The following is a 27,814-nucleotide window of genomic DNA, read 5'->3' on the forward strand; positions in this document are numbered from 1 at the left end:
ATAATAGATGAATGGATCATGCAGCATTTTGGGAGAAAATTCAGCAGACTACAGCAGATGTTTTTCTGACAACGTTGTTAATAAATTTAAGAAAACGATTCCATCTTCATTTACTTCAGTGCCACGTGCCAACACAGTGTAGGGCAGCTGCCTCAATCCTACTCTCTACCAAGCTGATTATCTTGCTGACAGTGTCGCAACCCCCACTTTGCCTTTCACTCTTTTCTTTGCAGGGAGTGGAGGTGGGTGGGGCAGAGAGGCAGAGCTGAAGGAGTGGTTTACCTGAGCGCATTAGCAGCACAGGCACATCGATGTGCCAGTGCTCTCTTGAAAAAGCCTGTGGACCTCAGGGGTTTACATCTACACTAATCCAGATAAATTTGAAAACAGCATTTTTGCCTAAAAACGCTCCGCGTCCATACTATCGTTTTCAAACTTTTCCCAAAAGTTGGTCATCCACACTGAAACGCCTGACAACACTGCCATTTATTTCAAAAATCCTACAAAAAGTTGTTGCTACGTGACCACTAACAGAGGCATGAACTATTTGAAGATTTTTAGTCAGGATTCAGATCACATCATTGTACAGAAACAGCACTATTAAAAGTCACCAACGATCTTCTCTTAGCCTCAGATTAATAAACTCATCTCTGTACTTGTCATCTTAAATGATACTGCTGCATTGACACTGTCAACCACAGCATCTTATTACAGAGACTGGAACAAGTGATTTGGATAAAAGAAACAGCGTTAAAATGGTTCCAATCTTATTTATTGTACAAATTCCAATTTGTTCATATTCATAATGAACCTTCCACACACAAAAGTTAGTTTTGTAGTTCCATAAGGTTCTCTGCTAGGACCGATTCTTTTCACCCCATACATCCTTCCCTTAGGCAATGTTATTAGGAAGCACTCTATTAATTACCATTGCTATGCAGATGGCACTAGCTGTATCTATCTATGAAACCTACTAAGAATTTTGGTGAGTCTGTGCAAATTGTAGCCTCAGTTTCTTGTTCTTAGCTGACAGGAGTGGCACCCAGTGTGGTCTTCTGCTGCTGTTGCCCATCTGCTTCAGGGTTTCATGTGTTGTGAATTCAGAGATGGCATTCTGCATTCCTTCGTTGTAACAAGTGGTTATTTGAGTTACTGCTGCCTTTCTATCATCTCAAACCAATCTGCCCATTCATCCACACAACTGCCGCTCACTGGATATTTTCTCTTTTTAGGACCATTCTCTGTAAACCCTAGAGATGGTTGTGCACGGAAATCCCAGTATGTCAGCAGTTTCTGAAATACTCAGACCAGCCTGTCTAGCACCAACAACCGTGCCACATTCCCTTTGAGCCCAAGGCCGATCTTTAGAACCCTGCTCGAAAAGCCCTTCAGAAACACCTACAGTGATTTGAATGTCACATAAGACAGGTCAGATTTTGAGTGGATTTAGCGGTAAAATGCACTTTAAATGGCAAAAGCGCAAAGATGAGAAATTTTTACAGCTATCGTTAGCTGAAGTGATTTCTGCTGATGTGTTTTGGCTTCTATTTCTCTGATGCTTTGTTGTACCGTGTTTTTATACACATCTTAAGAATCTGAAGAGTCTTTGCTTTCATTTGAGGCAGGCATTGTGTGTTTTGCATAAAGTGCAGTAGCAGTAGAGCGGTGCTTTGATATTTAAGCAATTAATTTGAGTTGTGTTTGGGGCATGTAAAAAAGGTTTATATATTCTTGTAGTCCAGATTCTGCTGTTCATTTTGATGTGCTAGAGGCTCCTTTAAGTCCCCAAATTTGGGGACGCTTGGGTTCTTCCCCATTCCGATGCTCTGTGATATTAGATGAACTTCGGCAAGTTGTCTTGACCACATCTACATGCCTGAGTTGCTGCCATGTGAGAACCTACCTGGCCCTATGTGAAAAAAAGTAATTGTCCCTCCTTGCTAAATCATGAATGAACTGTGATTAACGACATTTTTTAGAAAGCTGAGTTCAATTTCATTTGCCACACCCAGGCCTGATCACTTAAATAGAACCTGTCTGATAAAGTAAAGTATGCTAAAAGATCTCAAAACGCACATCATGCTGTGATCTAAAGACATTCAAGAAAACATGAGAAACAAAGTAATTGACATGTACTGTATCAGCCTCGTCACAAAGCCATTTATATGGCCAAGGTGAGAGCCATTATCCACAAATTAAGAAAACATTTAACAGTGGTGAACCTTCCCAGGATTGGCCGAACTGCCAAAATTACTTTAAGAGCACAATAACTCATCCAAGAGCACACAAAAGAAACCAGAACAACATCTAATTAACTGCAAGACTCACTTGCCTCAGTTTAGGTCAGTGTTCATGATTCAACAATTGGAAAGAGACTGGGCAAAAATAGGATCCATGGGAGAGTCCCAAGGTGAAAACCACTGCTGACCAAAAAGAACAAACAAAAATGGCTTGTCTCACATTTGCCAATAAACATCCTGATTATTCCCAAGACTCTTGGGCAAATATTCTCTGGACTGATGAGACAAAAGTTTTACTTTTTGGAAGGTGTGGGTGTCCCATTACACCTGATGTAAACCTAACACAGCTTTTCATATAAAGATCCAACAGTCAAACATGGTGGTAGTATGATGTTCTGGGGCTGCTTTGCAGCTTCAGGACCAGGATGACTTGACATAATTGATGGAACTATTAATTCTGCGCTCTACCAAAAAATCCTGGAGAAGAATGTCCAGCCATCAGTTTGTGACCTCAAGCTCAAGTGCACTTAGGTTATGCAGCACGACAATGATCTGAAACACACCAGCAAGTCCACCTCTGATTGGCTCCAAATAAATAAATAAATAATTGGAGTGTAATTGGAGTATTGGAGTGGCCTAGTCAAAGTCTGGACTTAAATCTGATTGAGATGCTGTGGCATGACCTTAAAGAGGCTGTTCATACTCAAAAACCCTCCAATGTGGCTGAATTAAAATAATTCTGGAAAGAAGAATGGGCCAAAATTCTTCCACAGCACTGTGGAAGACTCATAGCCAGTTATTACAAACTTAGTTGTTGCCACCAAGGGTGTCACAACCAGTTATTAGGTTTAAGGGGCAATTACATTTCACAAAGGGCAGGTAGGTTTGGACAGCTTTTTTCCGTTAATGAATGAAATCACCTTTTTAAAGTTTGGTATGTACTTGGGTTATCTTTGTGTAATATTAAAAACTGTGACAAATATGCAAAAAAAAAAAAAAAAATCAACATACAGTGCTTTTTCATGATGCACTTCAAGAGATACAACAAATAATGTCTCCAAAGCCCACAAAAGTTGCATCTTTGCATCAAAAGAAACCAGATGCAGAGAACACATTGTTATGTGGTAGAACTTGAGGCTATAGCATTACCAGGAATAAAGCTATATAAAGCTAAAATAGATTTTGAACAAATGAATTGCCCTACAGATTTGCCATTAAGGACAGTTTATTTAATCTCATTTAGATTAAATATTATTAATTATTCAGCAGCCCTAGCCTAACAGACTTTTCCTGAAACCTTTATAATGCATATGCAAAGACCTGATGAGATCAGCGAAGCTGACCACTGGAGGGTACAACAGATGATTACAATTTTCACACTTAAATCACTGAGAAATGAGCCTATAACAAAAAAAGTGAAATATAAACATTCTATCTTTGCCTTTTTCTTAAAACTAAACTGCAGCAAACCATGGTGCTTCTGCATCTTTTGAGCTTTATCAAAGAGGCATGTCCTTGTAAAAATCAAAGCTGTATACAAAGGAAACATCTAGAGAAACAACCTGAATTTGAAAAAGAAAGAGAGAGAGAGAAAAGAAAGAGGAGACATTATATATGCAATCCAGTATGAGTTCATGGCATTAAGCATGGCTTGACCACAGTATGATCTTACCGCCAACAGCAACAGAGGCACTGAGCTGAGCCCAGTGGGGCTTTCATGAGAAAAGACGTGAACATACTGTACTTTGAGATTTTCAGACTCTTTTGCCTAAAAGATAATGAAGTGCTTCAACATATCACATATGTGGTCACAAATGGCTTCATCTACACCTGGAATATGTTGATGATGTTGAGATATGAGCAATCCATTGTTTAGTTTGACTTTTCAGTAAAGCTGTAAGACTTGATGTTCCCAAGTGTTTGCATAGAAGTGTGTATGTGTCTTGTGTGAACCAAAGTGGTAACATTTATTGGCTCGTCTGACATGACAGCCCTCACCCACAGAGATGTGTATATCTGTCCTTGTATTCCAGTGTTCATAGCAGTGGCATTTGCATGATTCATACATGGATCAGTAACCTTTACATTTGCATACACAGACACTCTATAGCTCCTTCCATGCTAACTGCTGACTTATTCACACACGCACACACACACCACGCGCGCGCACACACACACACACACACGCGCGCGCGCACACACACACACACACACACACACACGCACACACACGCACACACACACATATCATGTCCTGCTATTATCTGCTTTGCTCTTCCGTGCCACCACACAAGATCGACTAATCATAGCCATGCATGGCTCAGCTGAAGGCTATGCAAGCTGATTGCAATAATTTAGCAGTGTTGTTACAGGTATTTTGTTAAGCTACTTTCTTCACTCAACCAGAAACTTGCCACATGGAAGAAGGTTTAACACTGGCGCCACCCCAAATATAGCTTATCAGCATTTGTTTAGGAAACTGAAGCATAAGCTACTGCTATACTCAAACACTGCTCACAGCATTTTAAAGCGCATATGTCCCTATTTTTGAAGTTGTGACGGATTGGCTTCTCATTTATTTATTCTATTCTGTTTCAACAGATCTAGATCAGCTGGATTTACTTCACTGATGATTCATGCTCTGTGTTTAGGGATAATTTACACTATACTTTTATCATAAATTTTAAAGCAAAAATATGATATGTTTATACATATCTGTGATAGTAATAAGGAGTTTTGGGAAGGCTGTTCAGACTGTGGCTCATAGGTGTGACAGCAAGCATGGTACGTTTGTGACACATGTAATCCCAAACAGAAATTCATAAACGTTCTTTATTTGAGTTATATCTGTTGGCTTGGTGCCTGAGCTCTAAGGCTGCTTTAAATATTCATGAGCATATGTGCAAAATGAGGATATCAGCGGTTATAACCATGAAGGCTGAATCCTAAATCAGACTTTCAGACCTGACTATGCATCAGCACATAGATAACAAGAGAGCTGTAAGTGAGCAGTGCGAGGGGTTTAGCTAAATCAAGAGTAAACAAATCCTGATCTTTTGTCCCATCAAAGTTGCAGCTGAAGTTTAATATAGAACATTTGCATAAATTTCAGGGGTGCAAATGCAAACTTATCAGCTTATTATAAACATCCTACATGTGATATGTATTTCACTGTGTATCACATGCATACCAACATAAACTGTACATATGGAAGACAACATTTTAAATTGTTATAAAGTTTGCTATTCATATAATAAAATGAATGTTTTCTTTGCAACTTTAGCTTTGCTTGTTGCTTATTTTGACATGAATATGTAATTTTACAGAGAAATACCTAGTTTTTAGGTAGTAAAACACATTCACAGGTACCATACCTGCCAGGCTTGTTGATGTACTTTTGCAGTCGGGCCTTAACCTCATCGTAGGTAAGGAAGGCCATGTAGCCAGGGTGTGTCACCGCCAGGAAATTCCAATTTCTTAGAATAGATCCCCATGGCTGAAAAAGACCACCCAATGTTGTTTTAACTAAATACATTGTTATGCACTGTATATTAATTAATTAATTAATTAATTGCATGAAGTTACGTTGAGTCAGTGCTATAAGTAAGTTTTAAAATGCATGTTGACTTGACTAAAATCTGAATTCTTTGGGTGTCCTTAATAAGAAAAGAAAAAAAGTAAAAGAAAATGAAACAAAAAAAACACTATCTACCGAGTAGGAGACAGACTTTAAAACAAAACACCATTCACTTATGTTCTTTATGGTCAGATTACACATTTGGGTTAATCATTGAAAGCTACAGCTGACACTTTTCCTACAGCTAGTCAACACATCATGCACGACCCAAAAAAGGTACTGTTACAACTCCAACTGGAGCATATCCTACAACGTTTTGACCAGATTTTTCCTAAGACAATTCCAACATATCATGACCATGGTTTGTCAAAAAGTTTGTTAAATCTTCTTCCATTGTTCATTGTTGTCCTGACCTTGACCTTCACGGTAAATACATGCCACATGTAATGACAGCACCACACTTTATGGGCATTTCATGCTTTCAGTTCTTGGTTTCTCCTCTGGGTTCTCATAAAAAAAAATAAAAAAAATGTTGCATAGTCCATGGGCACAGTATGAATCATAAGTAAAGTGCAAAGCCATGAAACTCAATTTCATTTTAACTGACCTGGAAGAGGCGTGTGAAGATGTCAAACTCAAACACTGAAATGTAGTCATTGCACGTGAGATCAATGGTAGATTTGAGGGCCATGGCCTCCAGGCCTGAGCTGATAGGATGCAGTTCATGAAGGCACTGTCGAAAGACTTTCCATGGCACTATTGTCCTGCAAGAGAGAAAAAGGTTCAATCATAGATACAAGTACCTTGCAAGTAAATTGGTGTTTTATCATACAGTGCATCTTGAATGATACATAAATGCAATATACAGCCTTTAAGCTTGGTAGGGCCATGGAAAATTGTTGGTAAATGTCCAATTACCAACAATAATCTTGAGGTCTTTAAATTATTCAGTGGCCTTTAACTCTGCTGATGTGGTCAAACACAAGAGGTTAATTTCCCACTAAAGTATCTAACTTCCTGACACAGTTAAAAGTTTCACACAGCAGCAATACAAAACATAAATGCATGGCTTGCAGCAGTAATGACTCATTGAACAGTTTGTACTGTAGCGCTAAACATAAATTCTGGTACAAACACTGTATTTTTTTTCCATATGTGACAAATGAGATGGTCAGACATCTGCATCATCTTTATGACACCAATTGCTAAACATAAACTCTACATAGCATGTTATTATTTTCTGATTCTATCCCAAGTGGCTGCACCACATCAAAGGTTGAGACAAAAAAAAAAAAAAATTTCTTGAACCAAATACTTTTGACTTTTGAGTGCATCAGAAATTAAACGTTACATTAAAGTGAATAACGTTGTGTTGTTCTCAGCCGAAACTAGTGTGAGCTCCATATCATGGCTTATTGTACTGACATGATGACAAATGTGGTTCTGCAGCAAAAATTGAAATGTGTAAGTGAATTTGACATAAAAAACTGAATCTCCACTAGGTCCATCAAAAGGAGGTGTGGCAGCTCCATTATGAGAACATTTCCACAGACTCTGGAGAAATGTCTCTTGAGTATTTCCTACTTGCTTGTTCCACCCTGTGTTTTAGTGCCAAGATTTTTAATTTAACCTCTCAGCCATGAGCAGCTGATTGTAAAGTGTGCCTCAGCTAAAAGCCCCCCTGCTCTTAGTCATTTTCAGTTTATGGATACAGATAATAACCCTCCTAAAAGTTGCAAACCACATCATGCATCTCACATATTAGTCTTTCCTATTAAAAAATCTGGTATCCTGGAATTACATTTTTCTGCTTAATTTGTGCAATATGAACCAAACTCATATAATCACATAAAATGCACTTTCACTTACATTTTTTATAGTGATCTTATTTTCTATAAGTAACATTATCAATATTTTATTAAAAAAGCAAAAATATTTGTAATTTCTAACTAATTACACAGGAAACAAAGTCTCAACTTGTGAAACAAATTTAAAAACTGATCCAGAAGACAGCAGTTTGTCATCTAGATGGTCAAACAAAAAATAATCCCCAGTATGTGCAAGGCACAGACACATTTGATTCCTGAATCATATCAAAACCACGAGATAGCAAATTATGAAATGGAACACTGGAGATTAGAAAACTATTTTGTTCTGAGTATGTTGGTGGTGACTCAGTAATTTATGATGACGATAGTAAAAAAGACAAAACAAAAGTGGTGATATCATGGCAGCTCTGGAACTCCTAGCTGGAACAGCAGGAGATGAGGCTGTCACATTTTAACACCAGTACCCAGCCAGTAAATGAGAACTGTGGGAGGGAGACAGAAAGGTCAAAGTGACACCACAAGGACTTTGAAATAGTAACAACAGTGCATATAGAACATTTCAGCACACTTTAGGTAAATTCATTTTCACAGTGGTTAAGGCTGTAAAAAAACCAGTTCTGGAGGCAAAATCACTTAATCACATTTACTTGAACATGCAAGGACAGAGCACAAACAGAAATCCTTCCCCACATTCACACGCTGCCTCTGATTTGCAACAATCTATATATCATACATAACTGATAGGGTGTCCTGACAGTCAAATGGCTATACCACATATTTACAATGTCCACGATACAGGTTGGGCCGTGGACTTATGCTGCATGTCTCCTCTTCAGTTTATGTTTTCACCATTCCTGTCTGCCTCTCTGTGACTTACTGCCAAACAATCTAAAAAAATTATACAATTTCCTTCCTTGCAGTGGCTGAGATTTGTGGTTTTCTTTAAATCCAGCAAAATCAAGATCCCTGCTCATAGCCAGGATCTCCTAAAACTGACCAAAAATCTGAAAAAAAAAAAAAAACCCAAAAAACTAATAGAACAGTAAACAAGCCAACTCAGCATAGACTGAGTATGTAAAAGATGCTGTATTGCAGCAAGAGAAAGGCTGCTTAGAGACCTAATGATTAGTGGCTGGAGGAACAATTAATTATAAAAGTAAAGATAATCAGAGCATTCTGAGAAATCCTAAGTGAGAGCTGGATGTACAGTGGGTACGGAAAGTATTCAGACCCCTTTAACTTTTTCACTCTTTGTGTCATTGCAGCCATTTGCCAAAATCAAAAAAGTTCATTTTATTTCTCATTAATGTACACTCAGCACCCCATCTTGACAGAAAAAACCAGAAATGTAGAAATTTTTGCAAATTTATTAAAAAAGAAAAACTGAAATATCACATGGTCATAAGTATTCAGACCCTTTGCAGTGACACTCATATTTAACTCACATGCTGTCCATTTCTTCTGATCCTCCTTGAGATGGTTCTGCTCCTTCATTGGAGTCCAGCTGTGTTTAATTAAACTGATTGGACTTGATTAGGAAAGGCACACACCTGTCTATATAAGACCTTACAGCTCACAGTGCATGTCAGAGCAAATGAGAATCATGAGGTCGAAGGAACTGCCCAAGGAGCTCAGAGACAGAATTGTGGCAAGTCACAGATCTGGCCAAGGTTACAAAAGAATTTCTGCAGCACTCGAGCTTCCTAAGAGCACAGTGGCCTCCATAATCCTCAAATGGAAAAAGTTTGGGACGACCAGAACTCTTCCTAGACCTGGGCGTCCAGCCAAACTGAGCAATCATGAGAGAAGAGCCTTGGTGAGAGAGGTAAAGAAGAACCGAAAGACCACTGTGGCTGAGCTCCAGAGATGCAGTAGGGAGATGGAAGAAAGTTCCACAAAGTCAACTATCACTGCAGCCCTCCACCAGTCGGGGCTTTATGGCAGAGTGGCCCGACGGAAGCCTCTCCTCAGTGCAAGACACATGAAAGCCTGCATAGAGTTTGCCAAAAAACACATGAAGGACTCCCAGACTATGAGAAATAAGATTCTCTGGTCTGATGAGACCAAGATTGAACTTTTTGGCGTTAATTCTAAGCAGTATGTGTGGAGAAAACCAGGCACTGCTCATCACCTGCCCAATACAATCACTACAGTGAAACATGGTGGTGGGAGCATCATGTTGTGGGGGTGTTTTTCAGCTGCAGGGACAGGACGACTGGTTGCAATTGAAGGAAAGATGAATGTAGCCAAGTACAGAGATATCATGGAAGAAAACCTCTTCCAGAGTGCTCAGGACCTCAGACTGGGCCGAAGGTTCACCTTTCAACAGGACAATGACCCTAAGCACACAGCTAAAATAACAAAGGAGTGGCTTCGGAACAACTCTGTGACCGTTCTTGACTGGCCCAGCCAGAGCCCTGACCTAAACCCAATTGAGCATCTCTGGAGAGACCTGAAAATGGCTGTCCACCAACGTTCACCATCCAACCTGACAGAACTGGAGAGGATCTGCAAGGAAGAATGGCAGAGGATCCCCAAATCCAGGTGTGAAAAACTTGTTGCATCATTCCCAAGAAGACTCATGGCTGTACTAGCTCAAAAGGGTGCTTCTACTTAATACTGAGCACAGGGTCTGAATACTTATGACCATGTGATATTTCAGTTTTTCTTTTTTAATAAATTTGCAAAAATTTCTACATTTCTGTTTTTTTTCTGTCAAGATGGGGTGCTGAGTGTACATTAATGAGAAATAAAATGAACTTTTTTGATTTTGGCAAATGGCTGCAATGACACAAAGAGTGAAAAATTTAAAGGGGTCTGAATACTTTCCGTACCCACTGTAAATGAATGTGCAAGAGGGACAAGATAGCTGGGTACCTTGGGTCGCCTTGATCATTTAGAGAATCTGTGGACCCAGAAACCCTGATGCCATATGGACAGGTCATTTTTCAGTCAGGTTCACAACAAGACTATTGTTAGTAAAAAAGGTGTTAAATGGTTGATAGATGCCCCAAGTGGTTGGGGGAAATTCCCCAGATTTTGTATAAAAACCCTAAAGTTTTGAGTGTTGGGGCCAAGGTTTTGTGGTAATCTCTGTCAGTCTGGAGCTTAAAGATTGTCTTTGAAAATAGCAGCTGAATCAGATTAAGACAACACCATTATGTGAGCAACTTAATATCACCTTTGCTCTGTATTTTAATTTTTTTGTTACTCCTTATTTTCCTTATTTTTTCTGTTCTTTTTGTCAATGTGTTTAATAGACACGAACAAGTTCTTTGAAAAACATATCTACCATCTTTGAAACATGTCTATGTTCTTTATGCTGTATGTTTATGGTAGTTTCACTAATTATAAACATACATTTGCATAAAGCATCCATGTTTGTCCATGACTATATTGATTAGAGTATTAAAAACTTGAAAAGTTTTGTGTCAAAATTTAAGGTACATTTCGAACAGAAAAGTTGCGATTAATCACGAGTTAACTCATGACAGTCATGCGATTAAGCGCGATTAAATATTTTAATCGATTGAAAGCCTTAGTTTTAACCCTAATTTTCTATCAGTTTGATTTTATATTTCTCATTTCTTAAAAACATTTTCCGAAGTAAATAAAAGAAGTGTTGAACTTTTACTCTCATGTTTAATTATTATTTTTTTAAATTTTTATATGTTTTGTTCTTTGCTAGAATGTTTCTTTTGGACTAAAAAAACGTCTGTTCTGTTATTGTATCATGAATTACTTAAAACTTAAATACAAACCAGATGAATAGAAATAAAATAACATTATATTCAAATCAGATTGGATTATAATCTAGAGGTTGAATAACATTCTCCAGATAAACTACAACCACATATAGGAGTAATATAAAACAAAAATTATTACAGTTTTTAAAGCTGGTTAGACTAGGTTAATATGTCTCATGCATTACTGGAGAAAGTATAATAACTCACCTCCTTTATCTAAAATAAAATTATACCATCTCTCCTTATTATATAGATTATTTTTAAAGCACCCCAATAATTAATGTTTTTTAAAGAAACCTGCGCTTGAAATCTCAACAAAGTGGCACTTCTGTAAAACAGTAAAACACAACTGAGGAAGTAGTTTAGACATGATTCTGAAACAGCCATGGTAGTTTAGGATGCTAAAATTCACAGCAGTTAGATGCCACATGGTGAAATGTAGCTGTAAATCCAAAGTAACCTGCTTAGGCCTAAAAAGCTGAGCAGAAAGATTGAGTAGTAACCAGACAGAAGTCTTGACATTATTGTCTCACAATGAGAAAAATACCAGTCAAACATAGCTACTGAACGCAACTCTGTGTGTGTGTGTGTGTGTGTGTGTGTGTGTGTGTGTGTGTGTGTGTGTGTGTGTGTGTGTGTGTGTGTGTGTGTGTGTGTGTGTGTGAGTGAGTGAACAGTGCTCAGTGCGAAAGTCTGCCATACTGTCTTGGAGTTGCTCCAACATAATGGCATCTGTCACTCATGTCAGAAATAAAAAGTCTACATATGTTTGAACATCAACTTAGAGCAGCAAAAGAAAAGCCAGGCATATATGAAGCTTACTTTTCTTCAAAAAATCTCTTCCAGAAATCAGCGGCATCAGCTTTGGTGATCCTGAAAGTGTCTCCCTGGAACTGTCCTCCAGGGAAGATGGCTTTGATTTCAGCTAGCATGTGGCTGAAGATCAGAGACAGCTTGGTCAGGTTCCTCCTGCAGAGAACAGGCCACAGTGAGAGCAGTTAGTGTACAATTATGGCCTCAAATGCTAAACACAGACCATATGGAAATTATTTGATCTTATAATGTTTGTAACTTTGACTTCCAAGTTTAATGGCACTGGTATTGTGAAACTGAGCTTGCTCAGACTCTCTTAGTCCATGCAGGACTTCAAAGAGCAGAGACAATTTATTCTGACTTTAACAAAAACAGTCTAAAAACTAGATAACACTAGATATTATATTTTTATACCTATATTTATATTAGGTAAAGTGCAAATATCATGACTGTCAGATTGGCACTATTACATTTAATTTACAAAACATCCATCTATTATCTATACCCGTTTATTCCTTAACCAAGGTCACAAGGATCTGCTGGAGCCTATCCCAGCTCTCTTTAATTTACAAAACAAATATTTATAATAAATAAATGTTTTATGCTGCACATATTGTTCGGTAAAGTGCTGCAGTGCATATAGTTTTTTTTAACCACTTCCCCTAATTTCATTATTTGTTTTTGCTTTTGATGCAATTTATTCAAATTGTTAAATTACATGTTTCAAAATAAAAAGAGTGTTTTGTCTCATTGGTGCGCAGCCCTCTGGGCTATCACAAATGGGTCTTATCCTATTCCTCATGCTAAGGTCTGGGTGAGGGAGCTCTCTGTCACTCCCCTGTCGCTCATGAGGCTGTTGTTCCAATTAAGTCTGATGAGGAATGGGGTTTGCATGTATTTAGGTGTGCAACACAAGAAGCTTGGTTGCCGTTGCTAATAAAAATGGTGACTTCCTCCTAGGGGGTACTTTTTTTTTACCCTTGCTGCATAAAGCAACCATGGCTGTATTTCGACATGCATCCCTCACATCGCTGTATTTGTACCGGCTGGTGTGAGTCAAGTACAAGCAGCACACGTCCTCACGCTGAATTCACATCTCCACACTTACAGGTGCATCTCAGTAAATTAGAATATCATCAAAAAGTTGTTTTATTTCAGTAATTCAATTCAAAAAGTGAAACTCATATAGATTCATTACACAGACTGATATATTTCAAGTGTCTGTTTATTTTGATTTTGATTACTATAACTTACAGCTAATGAAAACTCAAAATTCAGTATCTCCGACAATTAGAATATTACTTAAGACCAATAAAAACAAAGGATTTTAAACACAGAAATGTTGGACTACTGAAAAGTATGAACATGTACAGCACTCAATACTTTTTGCATGAATTACTGCAGCAATGTGGTGTGGCATGGAGGCGATCAGTCTGTGGCACTGATGAGGTGTTATGGAAGCCCAGGTTGCTCTGATAGCGGCCTTTAACTCCTCTGCCTTGTTGGGTCTGGTGTCTCACTTCTTCCTCTTCACAAAACCTCATAGAGGTTTAGGTCAGGCAAGTTTGCTGGCCAATCACACAGGGACAAAAAGGACTGGACATGGCCAAAAAGGACTGGACATGGCCCTTAAACCAGCTATTGGTACTTTTGGCAGTGTGGGCAGGTGCCAAGTCCTGCTGGAAAATGAAATTGGCATCTCCATAAAGCTAGTCAGCAGAGGGAAGCATGAAGTACTCTAAAACTTCCTGGTAGACAGCTATGCTGACTTTGGACCTGACAAAACACAATGGAACAACACTAGCAGATGACATGGCTCCCCAAACCACCACAGACTTTGGAAACGTTACACTGGACCTCAAGCAGACCTTGATTTCCAAATGAAATGCAATATTTACTTTAAATTGAAAAGAGGACTTTGGACCACTGAGCAACAGTCCAGGCCATTTTGTCCTTAGCCCAGGTAAGATGCCTCTGACGTTGTCTCTGGTTCAAGAGTGGCTTGACACAAGGAATGCGGCAGTTGTAGCCCATGTCCTGGATATGTCTGTGCATGGTGGCTCTTGAAGTACTGACTCCAGCTGTAGTCCACTCCTTGTGAATCTCCCCCTATGGGCTTGTTGAATGGGCTTCGTTTCACAATCCTCTCAAGGCTGTGGTTATCCCTGTTGCTCGTGCTCCTTTTTAGCAATGACCTTTTGTGTCTTACTTTCCCTGTGCAGGGTGTCAATAATTTTTTTGGGAAGCTCTCGCTTGAACCACCACTTATATAGGGGTAGTGTGGACATGATGAGGTCGCTCAGTTTGGACAGAGGGGTCTAATCCAGGTAGACAACTTTCTCTTCAGTGCTTAACATGAGGAAAGGGATAAGACCCATTTGCAATAGCCCAGAGGGCTGCGCCTAATCCACAGGATCTTGGGTTACAATACGTAACCAACGGTTTGAATTGTTAAATGTGGGGTGGACAACCCTGGTCCTTGAGAGCCACTGCCCTGCTGGTTTTCCAACCAATGCTCCCCTTCTAACTTCTGATTGGCAGAACATACCTGGTCCAGGAAATTAGCAGTGGGTACAGCAGGGATAGTTGAAAAAGACCATAATTTTCAGAACAGTGGCATTAAATTTTTTTTAAAAGTCTGACTTTGATAAGGTATTAGAAAGTGAGTTGTGAGATTAGTGGAGCTTACGTTTATAGTCCTGTCTTCACATACTGTACTGTATATTAGCAATATGCATAAATCCTGAAATATATACAGGTGGTGTTTCTCCTTCTCCTCCTGGTCTAGGATGGGGGATTTGTCCCCAACTCTCTGTAAAATTAAGACCAAGGGGCGAGTGGGACAAAGACAGCACAGTGGCTGTTATGTGCTGATAAACAGCTTTATGTGCGTGTGTGTGTCTTGGGGGTGACGGGGCAGTCAAGGGACTTTGAGCACATCATCCAAACTTTCAGCTGTTCTTTCAAACCTACACTGGCTAGGCTTTGTTATCACACCCCTGTGCTTAATGTGCTCACATTACTGCTTAGTGTTAGTCATCATTACCCTTCTTCTATACATAAACAGAGTATGAGTGGAGCAACAAGTGAAATGAATGAATCAATTTAATTGCATTAAAGAATTTGAATTCTAAGTAGATAATAACCTTCTTAACATTTTCATACTTTAACTTTATTATCTTGCACAAGAAATTAACATATATACAGAAAATATTTTATGTTATCAAATCGCATGTGCTGAACAATTAATGGACCTAACATATCTTATTCCACTGTGCTACAGAAATTGTTATCCAAAAACTAAAAAAGTGAAACATACTGCACCACTGCGTGATTCCTTATTACAACAAATCAAATCTGGGATCAATGAAAATCACTGTTCTGTGTGTGTGTGTGTGTGTGTGTGTGTGTGTGTGTGCGTGTGTGTGTGTGCGTGTGTGTCTATGGCAACAAAGCAAGCCCATTTCAGAAATTTCATGCTCATCTAGCAACCATTAAGCCTCTAATCAAACAAGGACAAGCCAAAAAATTCCCCACTGAGATGTAGACCTGTTCACTGGGATAAAGACAGAAAGGACACAGATGCTTACATAATGGCTGAACTCATTTGAACTCAATATCCAGCCTTCTTGTGGAGGATGGCTCAGCCCCAAAATGCCATCAAACAAACAGAAAAAGCAGGATGCATTCTCAGCCGAACGATGCATTCACAATCATTTGTAATACCATATTTCTCTCTTCTTACTGTATAATAGTGCACTAGTTACTGCCATTGAGAAACATTTTTTTTACCATACTACTAGACACAAACTGCAGTGCAGATTGCATGTTCAAGTTTCCAGTAATAAAATTTCACATGGTTTGATTTATTTTCTTTAATTAGTCCTTACTGTGTGCCCCGTGCCACTAGACTGGTTGTATAATCTGCCTGGTTTGAAAAGTGCCTTAGAAAAGCCAGCCCATTCATTACAGCTAATGTACTCAGAGAAAGTGTAAGCAGGGTGACCAGAAACTGTTGGCTTACGAACACATAAATGTTGCAGATATCCTTCAATGGCTCTGTTACAGTATTCCTACATGTAATGCACACAACCCATCAATAGGTCCAAATTAAACCATACCAAACACATTTCCACCGAAACGTTCACCAAAAAAGTCACTTTCAGTTTCCTTGAAAAAAACAGAAATCGTAGTGTACTTTTACAAAGGAGACACACTTGCTGACACAGATCTACATGGTGTCACCCTGTTGTGGTAACAGCTGCGCTAGTGCTGCTGAACCGCTCATCACCTCTATTCTTACTGGTTTCCTGTCCCCTGAACAATACCATTATCCTTTGTCACAAACTGCTTTACACTTGTTTTTCAAACATATCAGCCAATATAAAAATATTATCAAAATGCAGAGGCAGCAAGAGGGACGTCTTGGGTTAAACTGTTCATTCAATTACAGTGATATGTATGCATCATTATAATTTGCTGGAAATGTTTTTATGAGACCTAAGAGAAAAAAATGTAACTATGTCAGTTTCATAAATTTGTCCCATTCTGAGAGTCAGTGAGGAAATTTTTTTGGATTTGCTGAAGTTCCAGTGCAATTATCTTAGGTTCACATTTGTATACAGTAACCTGTAACATTTCTCTTATATGTAACCTGTAACATTTCTCTTATATGTGGGGCAAAGAAATTGTCATAAAGGAGACAATGTACATATAAGAAAGATAAAGGAAGGTGGAGATAAACCATTCACATGGCTTTGAGGTTAAAGATCAGAGCTGGGGCACAGTGGGGTAAAGAGGCTCTTAATACAATGTTTAGACCTGAGTAGAGTGAAGTGATCAAACAAGTCCAGGAGTGGCCAGTCTTGTTTTTCTGCATGTGTGTGTTTGTGTTTGGATGTGTTTGTGCAGCAGACTAAAGCGAGAGCAGAGTGCCCACTAGGGACCGTAATGGCTTCACAGAGGCACTATCAGGCAGATGAGGTTTCTATCAGATCTTCTACATTCAATTGTTGGCAGCACACTGAATAAGCCAAAGTATATGATGGGAGGCTAGTGGGGAACAACCACCTGCAATGAGGGTGAAGAGGAGAGTACAAGGTGAGGAGGATAGGGAGTGAGGGGGAAGTCTTGGGTTAAAGCAGAAAGCTGAGAGACAAAATGGGAGGGAGAAAGACAAGGGCACTCAGTGAGCAGAGTTGCTGATTTAATTGTTTCTAAGGATTGTTATTAGCATCAATTATTCAGGCAAATAATTTACTACTAAAAAGAGTTATAGAACACCGTCCATTAAGAAAGTCTTTCTTATCCTGACTCAGAAGCCCTGATTGTACAATGAAGGATCAAGGAGAAGGAAAGTTCTACTCCCTCTTTTTGGAAATGGAGACATGCTGAAGGGAACAAATGGCTGTCATTAAACGCTGGCTAATGCTGAGACCAGGTCCACTGTGTTGCATGCCCTCTTAGTCTTACAACTTAATATAGGAACTTCGTAACACAGAAGCAACACAATATTTTTGAAAGCATATGATTTTATGTGTAACATATGCACTGTCACATTATGTAAAAGTAGCAGAATAAAGTACACTAAAACACAAGCTTTACTTGCTGTTTGCGTACACCACTATTTGGCTATACAATCCTAAAGCTCTCGCATCACATCACATTTATCATCAATAAATGTAGCATTTTATTCATTCAAAACAAAGTTGCCACCATATTCAAGTCAGTGATTATGTTTGTCACCACAATAAAATCAATTTTGTAATAGCCTCATCATTTCTAGGAGGTTGGAGATTGCAATATAGAAGGTCATAGCCAGTTAGATTCAAATGATGCCATCAAAACATCTGAAACATTCATTAGTTTAACTCGTGTTGCGTAGTATATCTGTGTGTGTTGATGTGAGTGAGTGATGATTGCGAATGTGATTATAATCCTTCACCCTAAGAAAAAGTCATGACTGTGTGAAGTATGATAAGTTAATCAAGTCTTTGGTGGGGGACATTTCTCTGTGTCCATTCCATACAATTTCTGACAGCAGATTAACACAAAATCAATGAGTAAGCATAGTAACGACCCTTACCAAACACACACACACACAAACACAAACACACACCTCCTCCATCCTCCCCCACGTTCTAATCCTCTTGGTTCTTGACTGAAGCACAATGGCTTCCTTCTCTGGTGCTCCACTTCCTTCCCAGATGGTTCTACTTTCTGGAAGCTTACTCATCTCAACCACACTCAACCGTTTAAACCTTTCATGGGAACATGTGATATCATCACTTCAAAGCACAGCAGCTTGCTGTCACATGCTGACACGTGAGGACATGTGGAAAATTCCAGATACACAGATACACTACCTAACTACATTCAACATTAAAGATCATACATGTACATGCATAAATATATACAATTTAATAATCACACAACTGCTCAATTTGTCCACACAGTACTGAATACTATGTCAACACTGTAAGCAAGAATTCTGGAGAAACATTCTTACAGTGAGTATTAAAGGAAAGACAGAAAAAAAAAAAAAAGATTTTTACAGTCAGTGATGCTGCAAATTGAAATGTGGTGAGATTATTCACCAGGAAACCCTTCCTGTCATTTCAGCTAAGTAATTTAACCATCATGTCTGCTTGGTGCCTACAGCCTGCAATGGCCACAGGAATCAGCCACAAAAAATATATTTTTTACAGAGCTTAAGTTTAAATGAAACATTTATAAACATGCGATAAATTGGACATTTTTGTGATAACTTGGCATATTTAAAAATTAAGCTAAATGAACTGAATTTTTTGAAATAATTTATTATATACAGTTGGCAGTAATGTACCCCAGATCTTTTTTTGAAGGCTGATCTCCACAACACATCTTTTTCATACAATATTAAAACAACCCTTCTCTCCTTTAACTTTAAAGGCTGGACAAATTTCTATTTATCTAAATCATACTGGTATTAAATGTTGTCTTGTAAATAATTACAAATGATGACTTCGAAAGTATATGGTAGCTTTAAACCTCTGTTAATCATGCAGTGGCTTAAAAATGACACTGGCAATTAGACGAGCCACTGAGCTGCAATATTTCTACCGGCAGCAAATCACAACTTCATTATTTTCAAGAAAAAGATTATATTTATTGTACACTAGTTCTGCCCAGAATAGGTGCTGGAGTCAACTAGAATACCATGCAGGACATATATGCTGCTCCAAAAGACCTTTTCTTGACTCATTCTGAAAATATTGCTGTTTGAGTGTCATCATCAACACTGTTGTCCACAGCAAAAAGTTTAAAAATACTGAGAATATTCCTTTATCACATCTCTGCACCATGAGTCACATGTTATTCATAATCAGGCAGTGGCAAGTCAGTATATGGGACTGAGGAGGGAGGGAGGTCAGATTGTCTGCTATCTGCAACACTCAGCTTCCTGGCAAAAGAAGTGCACTTCTAATCCATCTGATTTAAAGACAATCACTTTATGAAGCTGCTGAACCCATGGTTGTCAGGCTGGCTATAAAATGGTCTACTGTGCAAATAATTTCAGATGTGCTCTGTGGCTATTTTGTGGAAGTGCATGAAATAATTAGCAGTGTGGCAACCCATGCTAAGTGTATACAGTTGTTAATCTTCTTTGAATAATTGTCCAGCAAATGCCTGAATTTGAATCATCTTCAAATGCTGCAAAAAAAAATATCCCATTGAGCTACATTAGAGGATCTGCTTGTGTCAGTACAACAATTTGACTTGCTGTACATCCAACAGCGGGTATATTACCAAACAAGCACTTCAGCACTCAGGTTCTAATTTTTTAATTACTGTAGCTAAAGCTTAATGTCTGTTTTCACAGGGTTACCCCTGAGAAAAATTTGTTGACCGAACCTTCAGTAAAGGCAGGCTGATTTGTAATGCCAATGTAGTTTTCATTTAAGTTCAATCTCAGAGAATTGCATCTCATCCACGCAATTGATCCTTTGCAGCAGTGAGTTATGAAAGCCACAGATCTTGTGTTTCTCAATGTCATTTAATGCTGTGCTTGCAGGTCCCTCTCTAAAAATTTTCACCTCAGAATATTAGTCTGGCCACAGTAAATCAAGAATTGCAGTATTCTGCAGTTTGGACCATTGCTTGCCAATATGTATTACAGTGATTATAGTGCAATTCACCCCATGTAAGTAAGTGACACTCAACAAAAATGCATCTTTGGCACTTACCACTGCACTTGTTATTAATGCAGAGACTAGGACTTCAGTCATGGCCATAGTGCTAGGGTTCCAAAGGTTTGTTCTAGAAAATAAAGTTAATTAAAAATGTATCTTCAAGAAATTCATTTGCCTAATTAAATCTAACTGCCTGCAGACTCAAATTAGGGGCATTCCAGCATTTTGGGCCATTTTTTTTTCAGGCTTAATAGAAGAATATACTTCTGAGAAAGAGAATAAGCTCAAAGATACTTGAACATTTAAATTAGTAACAAAGTTCCTGTATAATCTTTAACTGCATTACAAGAACAGGTGTCTGCAGTTTTCACCACAACTTTTGCTTTCCTAATTAATATTCCTATAGCATCCACATTTTGCTCAGCATGTAGAAAAGGAAGATGCAGCAGGATGGGGATCAGGTAGTCAGATGTGGAGAGCAGGACAATAAAGACAGACCAAAAACACTGGGGGGTGGAGTGTGACATCAGATGGCTTAAAACCAGGTAAAGAAAGGTTAGAGGATGATCACATACCATTAATCAAATGTATAAAAGAGACTGGTGCAAGACAGGTTTCCACAAAGACACAGCAGGGCACATATGGGTACTGATGTCCCTGGAAACAAATGTGGTACCACATGTGACATCACTTTGTTATATCCTCAAAGACAATTTGTTCTTCTCATGAATCTTTGTCAGAGGATGTTGTGTAGTTATGTAAAACATTATTTATATACCCACATGGTTTCTGATAAAAAGGACTGAGGAGTTTCTTCACATCCTCCCACTTCAGAACAAGACTTTCCTTCACAAAGCATTGCTGATTAGTAATGTTTATGATAACACAAAACTAGCAGTTAAAGCCAAAGCACATCCAATTTATACTCCCAATTTGTCTAATTTACTGAGATTCCTTCTAATAAGAAATTTCAGAAATTACTGAATATGTTTAATGGGTGTGTTGAAAAAAACATGAAAGCTTAAGACAGCATTTTACCAGTCTAGAAATGTTGTGTTTGTTTGTGCTCATGACTTTGGTGAAGATCAGACTACTGATGACTATTTCATGGCCAATTTATGTAGAAAACCAGAACCAATCCTTCATCCCCACTGTCATCTGGCTTTGCAGCACCTTAGCCAATGGCAGATGACAACTGACTACTGACTACTCTCACTATATTGACTTACTAATTAACCACAAAACTACACAAATGTATTATCTGATTATTGTTGCAATGACTGCACAGGGGTGAAAACAGCACCTCTCCTTCTTTGTGTGTGTGTGTATATACACGTCTTTTTATGGCTGTGTGCACACGTTTTATTCTGATACCATTCTGGTGTGGACATTTTGCCCAGTCCTCACAACTTCAAATGTTTTTGTTTGAGGGTTAGGGTTACAGTTAGGTTTTTGATTACGGTAGGGTAAGCGTTAGGGTTAGGCATGTAGTTGTGATGGTTAGGGTTATGTCTGTGTGTGTCATCCTATGGCCCAAATAATATCTAACAGTTGCCCTGTATGTTTTAGTAATAAAATTGCTAAAATGCCACTGTGGCTGTGAAGTACTGAAGTATTGTCTCCCTCTTCACAAGGACACCCAACTGTCTTCAGAATTAGCCTTACAACACCAATGGAGACTAGAGAAGCTCATAAACACTTCTGTCTGTCTCTATTATCAAATAGTGATTGTGATGTCTAGAAACACCCGCTCCACCTGCTTCATTAGTTTTTGCTAGTAATACAATAAATGCAAAATTGACTAGACTACTATACTGCATGTGTAACATTTTAAATAAAAATTAAATAAAAGTCAGCACTCACTGATGTAACAAAATCTAAACCTAAACTCAAAAGTGACCACCAGTGGTTTAAAATTTCATTTAAGCAAGAGAAATATACCTTCAGCACATTGGTCCATTCTTCTGCTTTTTGTGGGACTGACACATCTGATGTGGCTCTTAACATCAAATTCAAGTATGGATGATGGTATATTACAAGTAAGGAATGTGACATGTATGCCTACATGTAGTAAATGCCTGTTTAAAGCTACCTAAAATGTTAGAGGCAGTGGGTAATGTTGTTTCCTGGAGAGATGAGGTGCACTGCAATTGTGAGTTAAATCTTGAAATATAATGTAACTACCAAAAAAAAACAAAAAAAACTTCACTGAACATTTTAAATATTCTACTATAAGAATAGTGTGCAGAAATAACACTGAAGAGTCTGAAGTGCTTTTAGATGAAAAGGTAGTAAATAAATCGGGCAACAAGAGAGAACTGTGAAAACAGTGAGAAAAATAAAAAAGGTAGAGTAGAGTGACTCTCTTTAGCACACAGCCTTGGGGGATTTCCCTCTAACCTGCACATGGTAATCACAGATATCTCCTGAAAATCACCTAAGCCTTTCACATCCTTTATTATCTCTAGGTCTTCTGTTCTACAAAATATTTAATAAAAAATAGAAAGGTGGAACAAAATAGGCTCCAGCAGAACCCTGTGACCACAAAAAGGAATAACCGGGTACTGATAATGGATGGATGGATGGATGGATGGAGGTGGAACAAAGTTTACTTTCTTGGCCCTGTGTTTTTTAACTCAGCCTGACAAAATGTAGTAGCGCAAAACATGCATGGGTTTATAGTTAGAAGTCTCTAGTAGTTTTGGAAATGCTATTTCTGCAGGGTACTTTATTATCATCCAGTGTAATTTTACTAACTATGTCCTCCTAAAAAAAACATCTCCATATGTCTAACATAAGTAATGTACTGAATGGAAGAAGTCAAATGATATAGTATCACCACATTAAGTGGAGGTGGGGTCAGAAAACACAATTTTCTCACAGGAAGAGACAAGTATTCAATTCCTGTGGCAAATGTTCCAAAACCTAAGCCACATGTACGTTTTTGTCCTTAAGACATGAACCAGTGACAGTTCATTAACATCACAACAGCGTGTTGACGATTGTTTCCATGATGACAAAGATCAGGTAAGTGTAGCATTGTAATGTCCTCTGAGTGGCATTCTAAGGTAAGGATAAATACTACATACTGTCATTTAGGTTGGTGGACTTGTTGGGTTTACTACTTAGTAACACTGATTCATCTTTGTCTCATTTTCCTTACATCTGCTGATCCAGTCAAAGGTGATCACAACATGTTCGGGCCATTGTTTGCTGAAAAGTTTGCTGTGATAATCCAAAATAAATGGTTGAATAATTTTTATATATATTTATATTTCCGATAACTTAACAATCACAAGCTTCCTGTCAGCAATGTCAGCAACTTGACTATCACAGAATAACAGCAATGTCTCATTTGTGCATGAATGCAAGTCTAAGCATAATGCACTGCATGCAATTTAAAGCATACAGTAAAAGCAAGGGCAGCAGCATTGCTATACGCCGATAACCAAAAACTGCAACATTTATTTCTGCTGAACATACCCCTGCTTTCTCTTCTCGCTACAACTCCCTACTCTTTCACTTCTCTATCGCCAACTCCCACTCTCACTATATCTACCATGTCACAATCACAGTGGGTTGATTTAAGTAAAGATGACATGCAACACAGTTACAGACCACGAGCCACAATTTGACCTTGATATGTCACAGATTGCAAACTGGACCATGGAGAGGACAAAACCGCTGGCTGTCCTTCCTGTAGCACTGATGAACTTCTCACTTTGGTTGATTATCATCATCACCACCACTTTCAGCAGAGTACCTCTGTTGTGAGGAATTATCTATCAGCCTCATTGCTGAGATCAATAAAGATTGTACACTGATCATTTCAGAGAAAATTCTGAGTAATTATATCTGAAAGAAGAATTATTAGATTATTTCTAAGATCAGTAAATTGTAAATTCATTAAGATATAGTGAGCTTTAACATACTTTTAACTAATATCATTTGATATCACCATGCCGATTTGAGTGAATCGTGGTTTTAATTGAAGGTTTTATTTATTTTATATATATATATATATATATATATATATATAAAATAAAACCTTCAATATTTTATTATTTTATTAATAATCAAATTATAGGCAAAACCATAGAATATGAAACTACTGTCATATTGTCTGTTTAACTTTCTGCAGCACATTTTGTCTAAGTGGTTTTCCAATGCAAGCTCAGGCAGGTTAAGACCTCTATTTATTTTTTTATGTCCTCATCGTCAATGAAAACCTAAAATTTCACTTAGCAAAATTTTTCTTACCTTTCCTGTGACTGCTCCTCATACATCCTCTCCTTTCCCTCTTTGAAGAGCCGGATGGCTCGTTTGGATTTCTTCATAAGACTATCTATATAAACTTTAAAATACTCATTCTCACTGAGCTGTGTGAGTCTCTGATTCTCTTCATATTTGCCCAGTATAAGTCGCAGGTACTGGTAGGCATCAGGTAAGATATCCAGGATGTATGGTGGACTGTTTTTCAGTTGGAGTCTTGGATTTTGGCAGAGTCGGACCTGAGGGAGAGAAACCACTAATGAATGCTTGCTTGAAGGTCCAACATTTACTTGTTTACCACAATCTTAAAAGTGAGTCAGCATTTGATACAACAGCCAAGTATGATCAGATGAATATGGAGAGAGAGTCTTAAGCTCTAAATCTGCCCGTAGGCAAGCCATCAGGGAGGTCAGTGATTTAAAGAGTACTATACAAATCACTTCAGTACTTTTATTGCAAAGATACATACATTACACTTGGATATTAAAATTGTTCAGACTTCTAGCTAGCAATTTCACCATTACTTTTTTGAGCCTTCATTTTGATTTCTTCTTGGACACATCATCAGTGAGTTTGATAAATAGATGTGTAACAGGGTATTAAGAGATGTTTGGATTAATTAATACATTATCACAGAATGTCAACTAAGAACATATCCACCACATTAGCAAAAGCTCCTCCTATCCTTGTGCATCTACAAACAAAGACTCTGCCCACTACTTCCTGGAAGGCAGGACTGATAGGGCCACTGCTTCACACTTACAACTTTGTCCATGAGCTTCCAGGTTTTCTCCACAGTCCGCCTGTCAGCAGCTGCTTGTTTTGGTGGCCCAACTGCATCCTGGATGGCATCAATAATGCCTAAGATCCGACCCTTACTTCGATTCGGTCCACGTCCACCAGGATTTCGGCCACTAAGAGCAGTTGCCATTTCTATACGCTGAGGCAAAAAAGAATACTTTAATTCATTTATATAGCACTTTCCACAACGTTGGAATGACCGAAATGCTGTATGCATCCAGTTATTGTGGTCAATTAAAAACAATCAATTACCTGAATTGGAAAACAACACATTCCTGACAAAGGAATCAGTCTTTTGGTTTGTTAACAGAAGTAGTAGTATATTCTACTGATAAGGAGGTGTTACAGCACTACAAGTACTGACCTTATTACTGCTTCCCCCTTTCAACCAGTAGCTGAAAGGTGTGTTTGACTGATGCCTAGTCTGTTTATGAAAGGATTTCAGCAACCACCAAATAGCTCTATGTCAGACTGATTTATTTAACATGCTAAGATAATGTGATAGCAGGACAATGTCATCACGAGTGCTGTTGTCTTCCACCTACGGTCCAGCAGTAAAGAACAAAAAAGTCTGAACTTATTCCAAATACTAAGTAGGCGTTTTAATGCATACTGCTGTCTACCCTCAGGAGTCCTATTGTCCACTGATGATTGTGTCATTTTCACATATTCATATTCATGTAGGCGAAATTAAACTGCCAGATTACATTAAACAAAGAGGTGATTAGAGACTTTGAGATTTTCTTGTAGGCTACTGAGTCTTTTTTTTCTTTATGTCGACTGCTATTTCCACTACTTACACTTACTTACACTTGTTATTAAAGTACTTTTACGTTATAGCCCTTCTGTACAGCTCCTTGATTTTTATAAGCGACTCTCAGCTTCCAACTCACACAAGCCTGTAGCGCTCAGAACAAGTGATCATTTTGAAGTCACCGTGGCGTTTTAACAGGATCTCCCATGGATCGATCATTGGCGAGGGGAGACACAAAGTCCTAACTTACCAAACCACCAGGGAATGTCTGCTGGGATCCCTGCTGAATTCGATCCACATCCAGCGGACGAAAAAAAAAAAAAAGGAGTGCCAGGAAGAAAGAGTAGATGACAAAGTATCCAGCGCGTGTGACCCTATTACCTCACTGAAAACCCTCCATATTCCACAGTCGGAAAAAAATATGTTCCCGCGAAGATATCAGAGGACTTGGCTGAACGTGGAGCTAGGAAGCCTGTACAGTATGTTTTGTACAGCGACATCAGCGATTATAGAAAATGTCACATCCACTTCCAAATTTCAAAATAAAACGTTCACTGAGAAACAACATAATTTGCATTAATTTGCATTTTGAAGCTATATACTCACCTTTAGTTGAGCTGTATGGCTCAGTTAAGTGTTTTAACCGGATGTTCTCATCTCCACAATAATTGACATTTTCAGACAATAGGGTTATATGCTCTTCCTTTAATGTGAAGGTGGTGTATTACTTCCTGTAGGAGGGTCAATTGGTGTATGAAGCAATATTTTCCAGGAACCATCCAACGCAATATTTTTTAGAACTTGGTAACGTTGGGTACGCTTTTATTTTGGAGGTAGAGTGGCCTAACTTCCACCGTGACTCCTACTATGTGCTGTAACATTGATGCATTCACAAAGAGGGGAGAGGGGCCGCTCCCAAAATAATCCACACAGTTTCTCTCACTGAGCAAAACCAGCAATGTTGTACCGGAAGTGGCACAAGTGTGGGTGTACAGTACAAGGACAAAACATCATAAATACAAAAAAGGAACAACTATTAACTTTAGTTATTGTCCATCCAATTCGAGATATTGGCATAACAGAATAATTAACCCTTGAGGCATCTTCAAAATTAAGTTACACTTTTTACCTGACCTAACCATAGATATAAAGTTTTTTATGATTTTTAAATATTTCTTATGTTTGTATGTCATTTTTGTCATAAGAACCCCAGATTTTTTTTCATTGGAAAAAACACAAAATATGCAATATTTTCCAAAAATGAGGTGCAAAGTGGAATATTTGTGATGATATTATTACAGCCTTGACTAGGTCAATAATTGAAAACACTGATTTTCCAGGCTCAAAGGAAGTTTATTCAAAAAACTTGTGTGTGTTCACAGTTTAAGGCTGTGAGGTGCATTTTACATGCATGTGCTCCACATTTGGCACACTGGTTCCACACCCTCTTGCGCTCTGGGCACAAGACACACTGCCTCCACTTTCTGGAGGGCCCTGGTTCCTCCTCCTCCTCTTCCCCCTCCTGACCATGGACCTGGCCCTGAGCTTGTAGGACCAAGCTTGCTGCAGTTCTGGGAAAATGATGAGAGCTCTGCCAACCTGCTCCAAGTC

The 27,814-nt window shown here is 38.5% G+C and overlaps 1 protein-coding gene across 12 annotated transcripts in view; it reads right to left on the minus strand.

The window, feature by feature from the left end:
• Positions 1 to 26,911, minus strand: part of cblb (Cbl proto-oncogene B, E3 ubiquitin protein ligase) — a 57,241-nt gene extending 30,330 nt beyond the window's left edge. For 5 of the 12 annotated variants that reach the window (XR_003296971.2, XR_003296970.2, XR_003296969.2 and 2 more), the window contains exons 1-6: positions 26,454 to 26,729; positions 25,412 to 25,588; positions 24,637 to 24,887; positions 12,215 to 12,361; positions 6,425 to 6,581; positions 5,615 to 5,736 (exon numbers count right to left, since the gene is read on the minus strand). Coding sequence is in view for 9 of the 12 variants with exons in the window: in XM_026327718.2 (XP_026183503.1) it covers positions 5,615 to 5,736; positions 6,425 to 6,581; positions 12,215 to 12,361; positions 24,637 to 24,887; positions 25,412 to 25,579 (845 nt within the window). In the remaining 3 variants the exon portion in view is untranslated. Of the gene's footprint in view, positions 1 to 5,614; positions 5,737 to 6,424; positions 6,582 to 6,683; positions 7,039 to 12,214; positions 12,362 to 24,636; positions 24,888 to 25,411; positions 25,589 to 26,453; positions 26,730 to 26,809 lie in introns of those variants that run through there. The other 7 variants (XM_026327715.2, XM_026327714.2, XM_026327713.2 and 4 more) reach the window with 5 other exon arrangements.
• Positions 26,912 to 27,814: the final 903 nt, after the last annotated feature.

The sequence above is a fragment of the Mastacembelus armatus genome, chromosome 14 (genome assembly GCF_900324485.2).
Source record: "Mastacembelus armatus chromosome 14, fMasArm1.2, whole genome shotgun sequence".
In the NCBI taxonomy this organism is placed as follows: domain Eukaryota; kingdom Metazoa; phylum Chordata; class Actinopteri; order Synbranchiformes; family Mastacembelidae; genus Mastacembelus; species Mastacembelus armatus.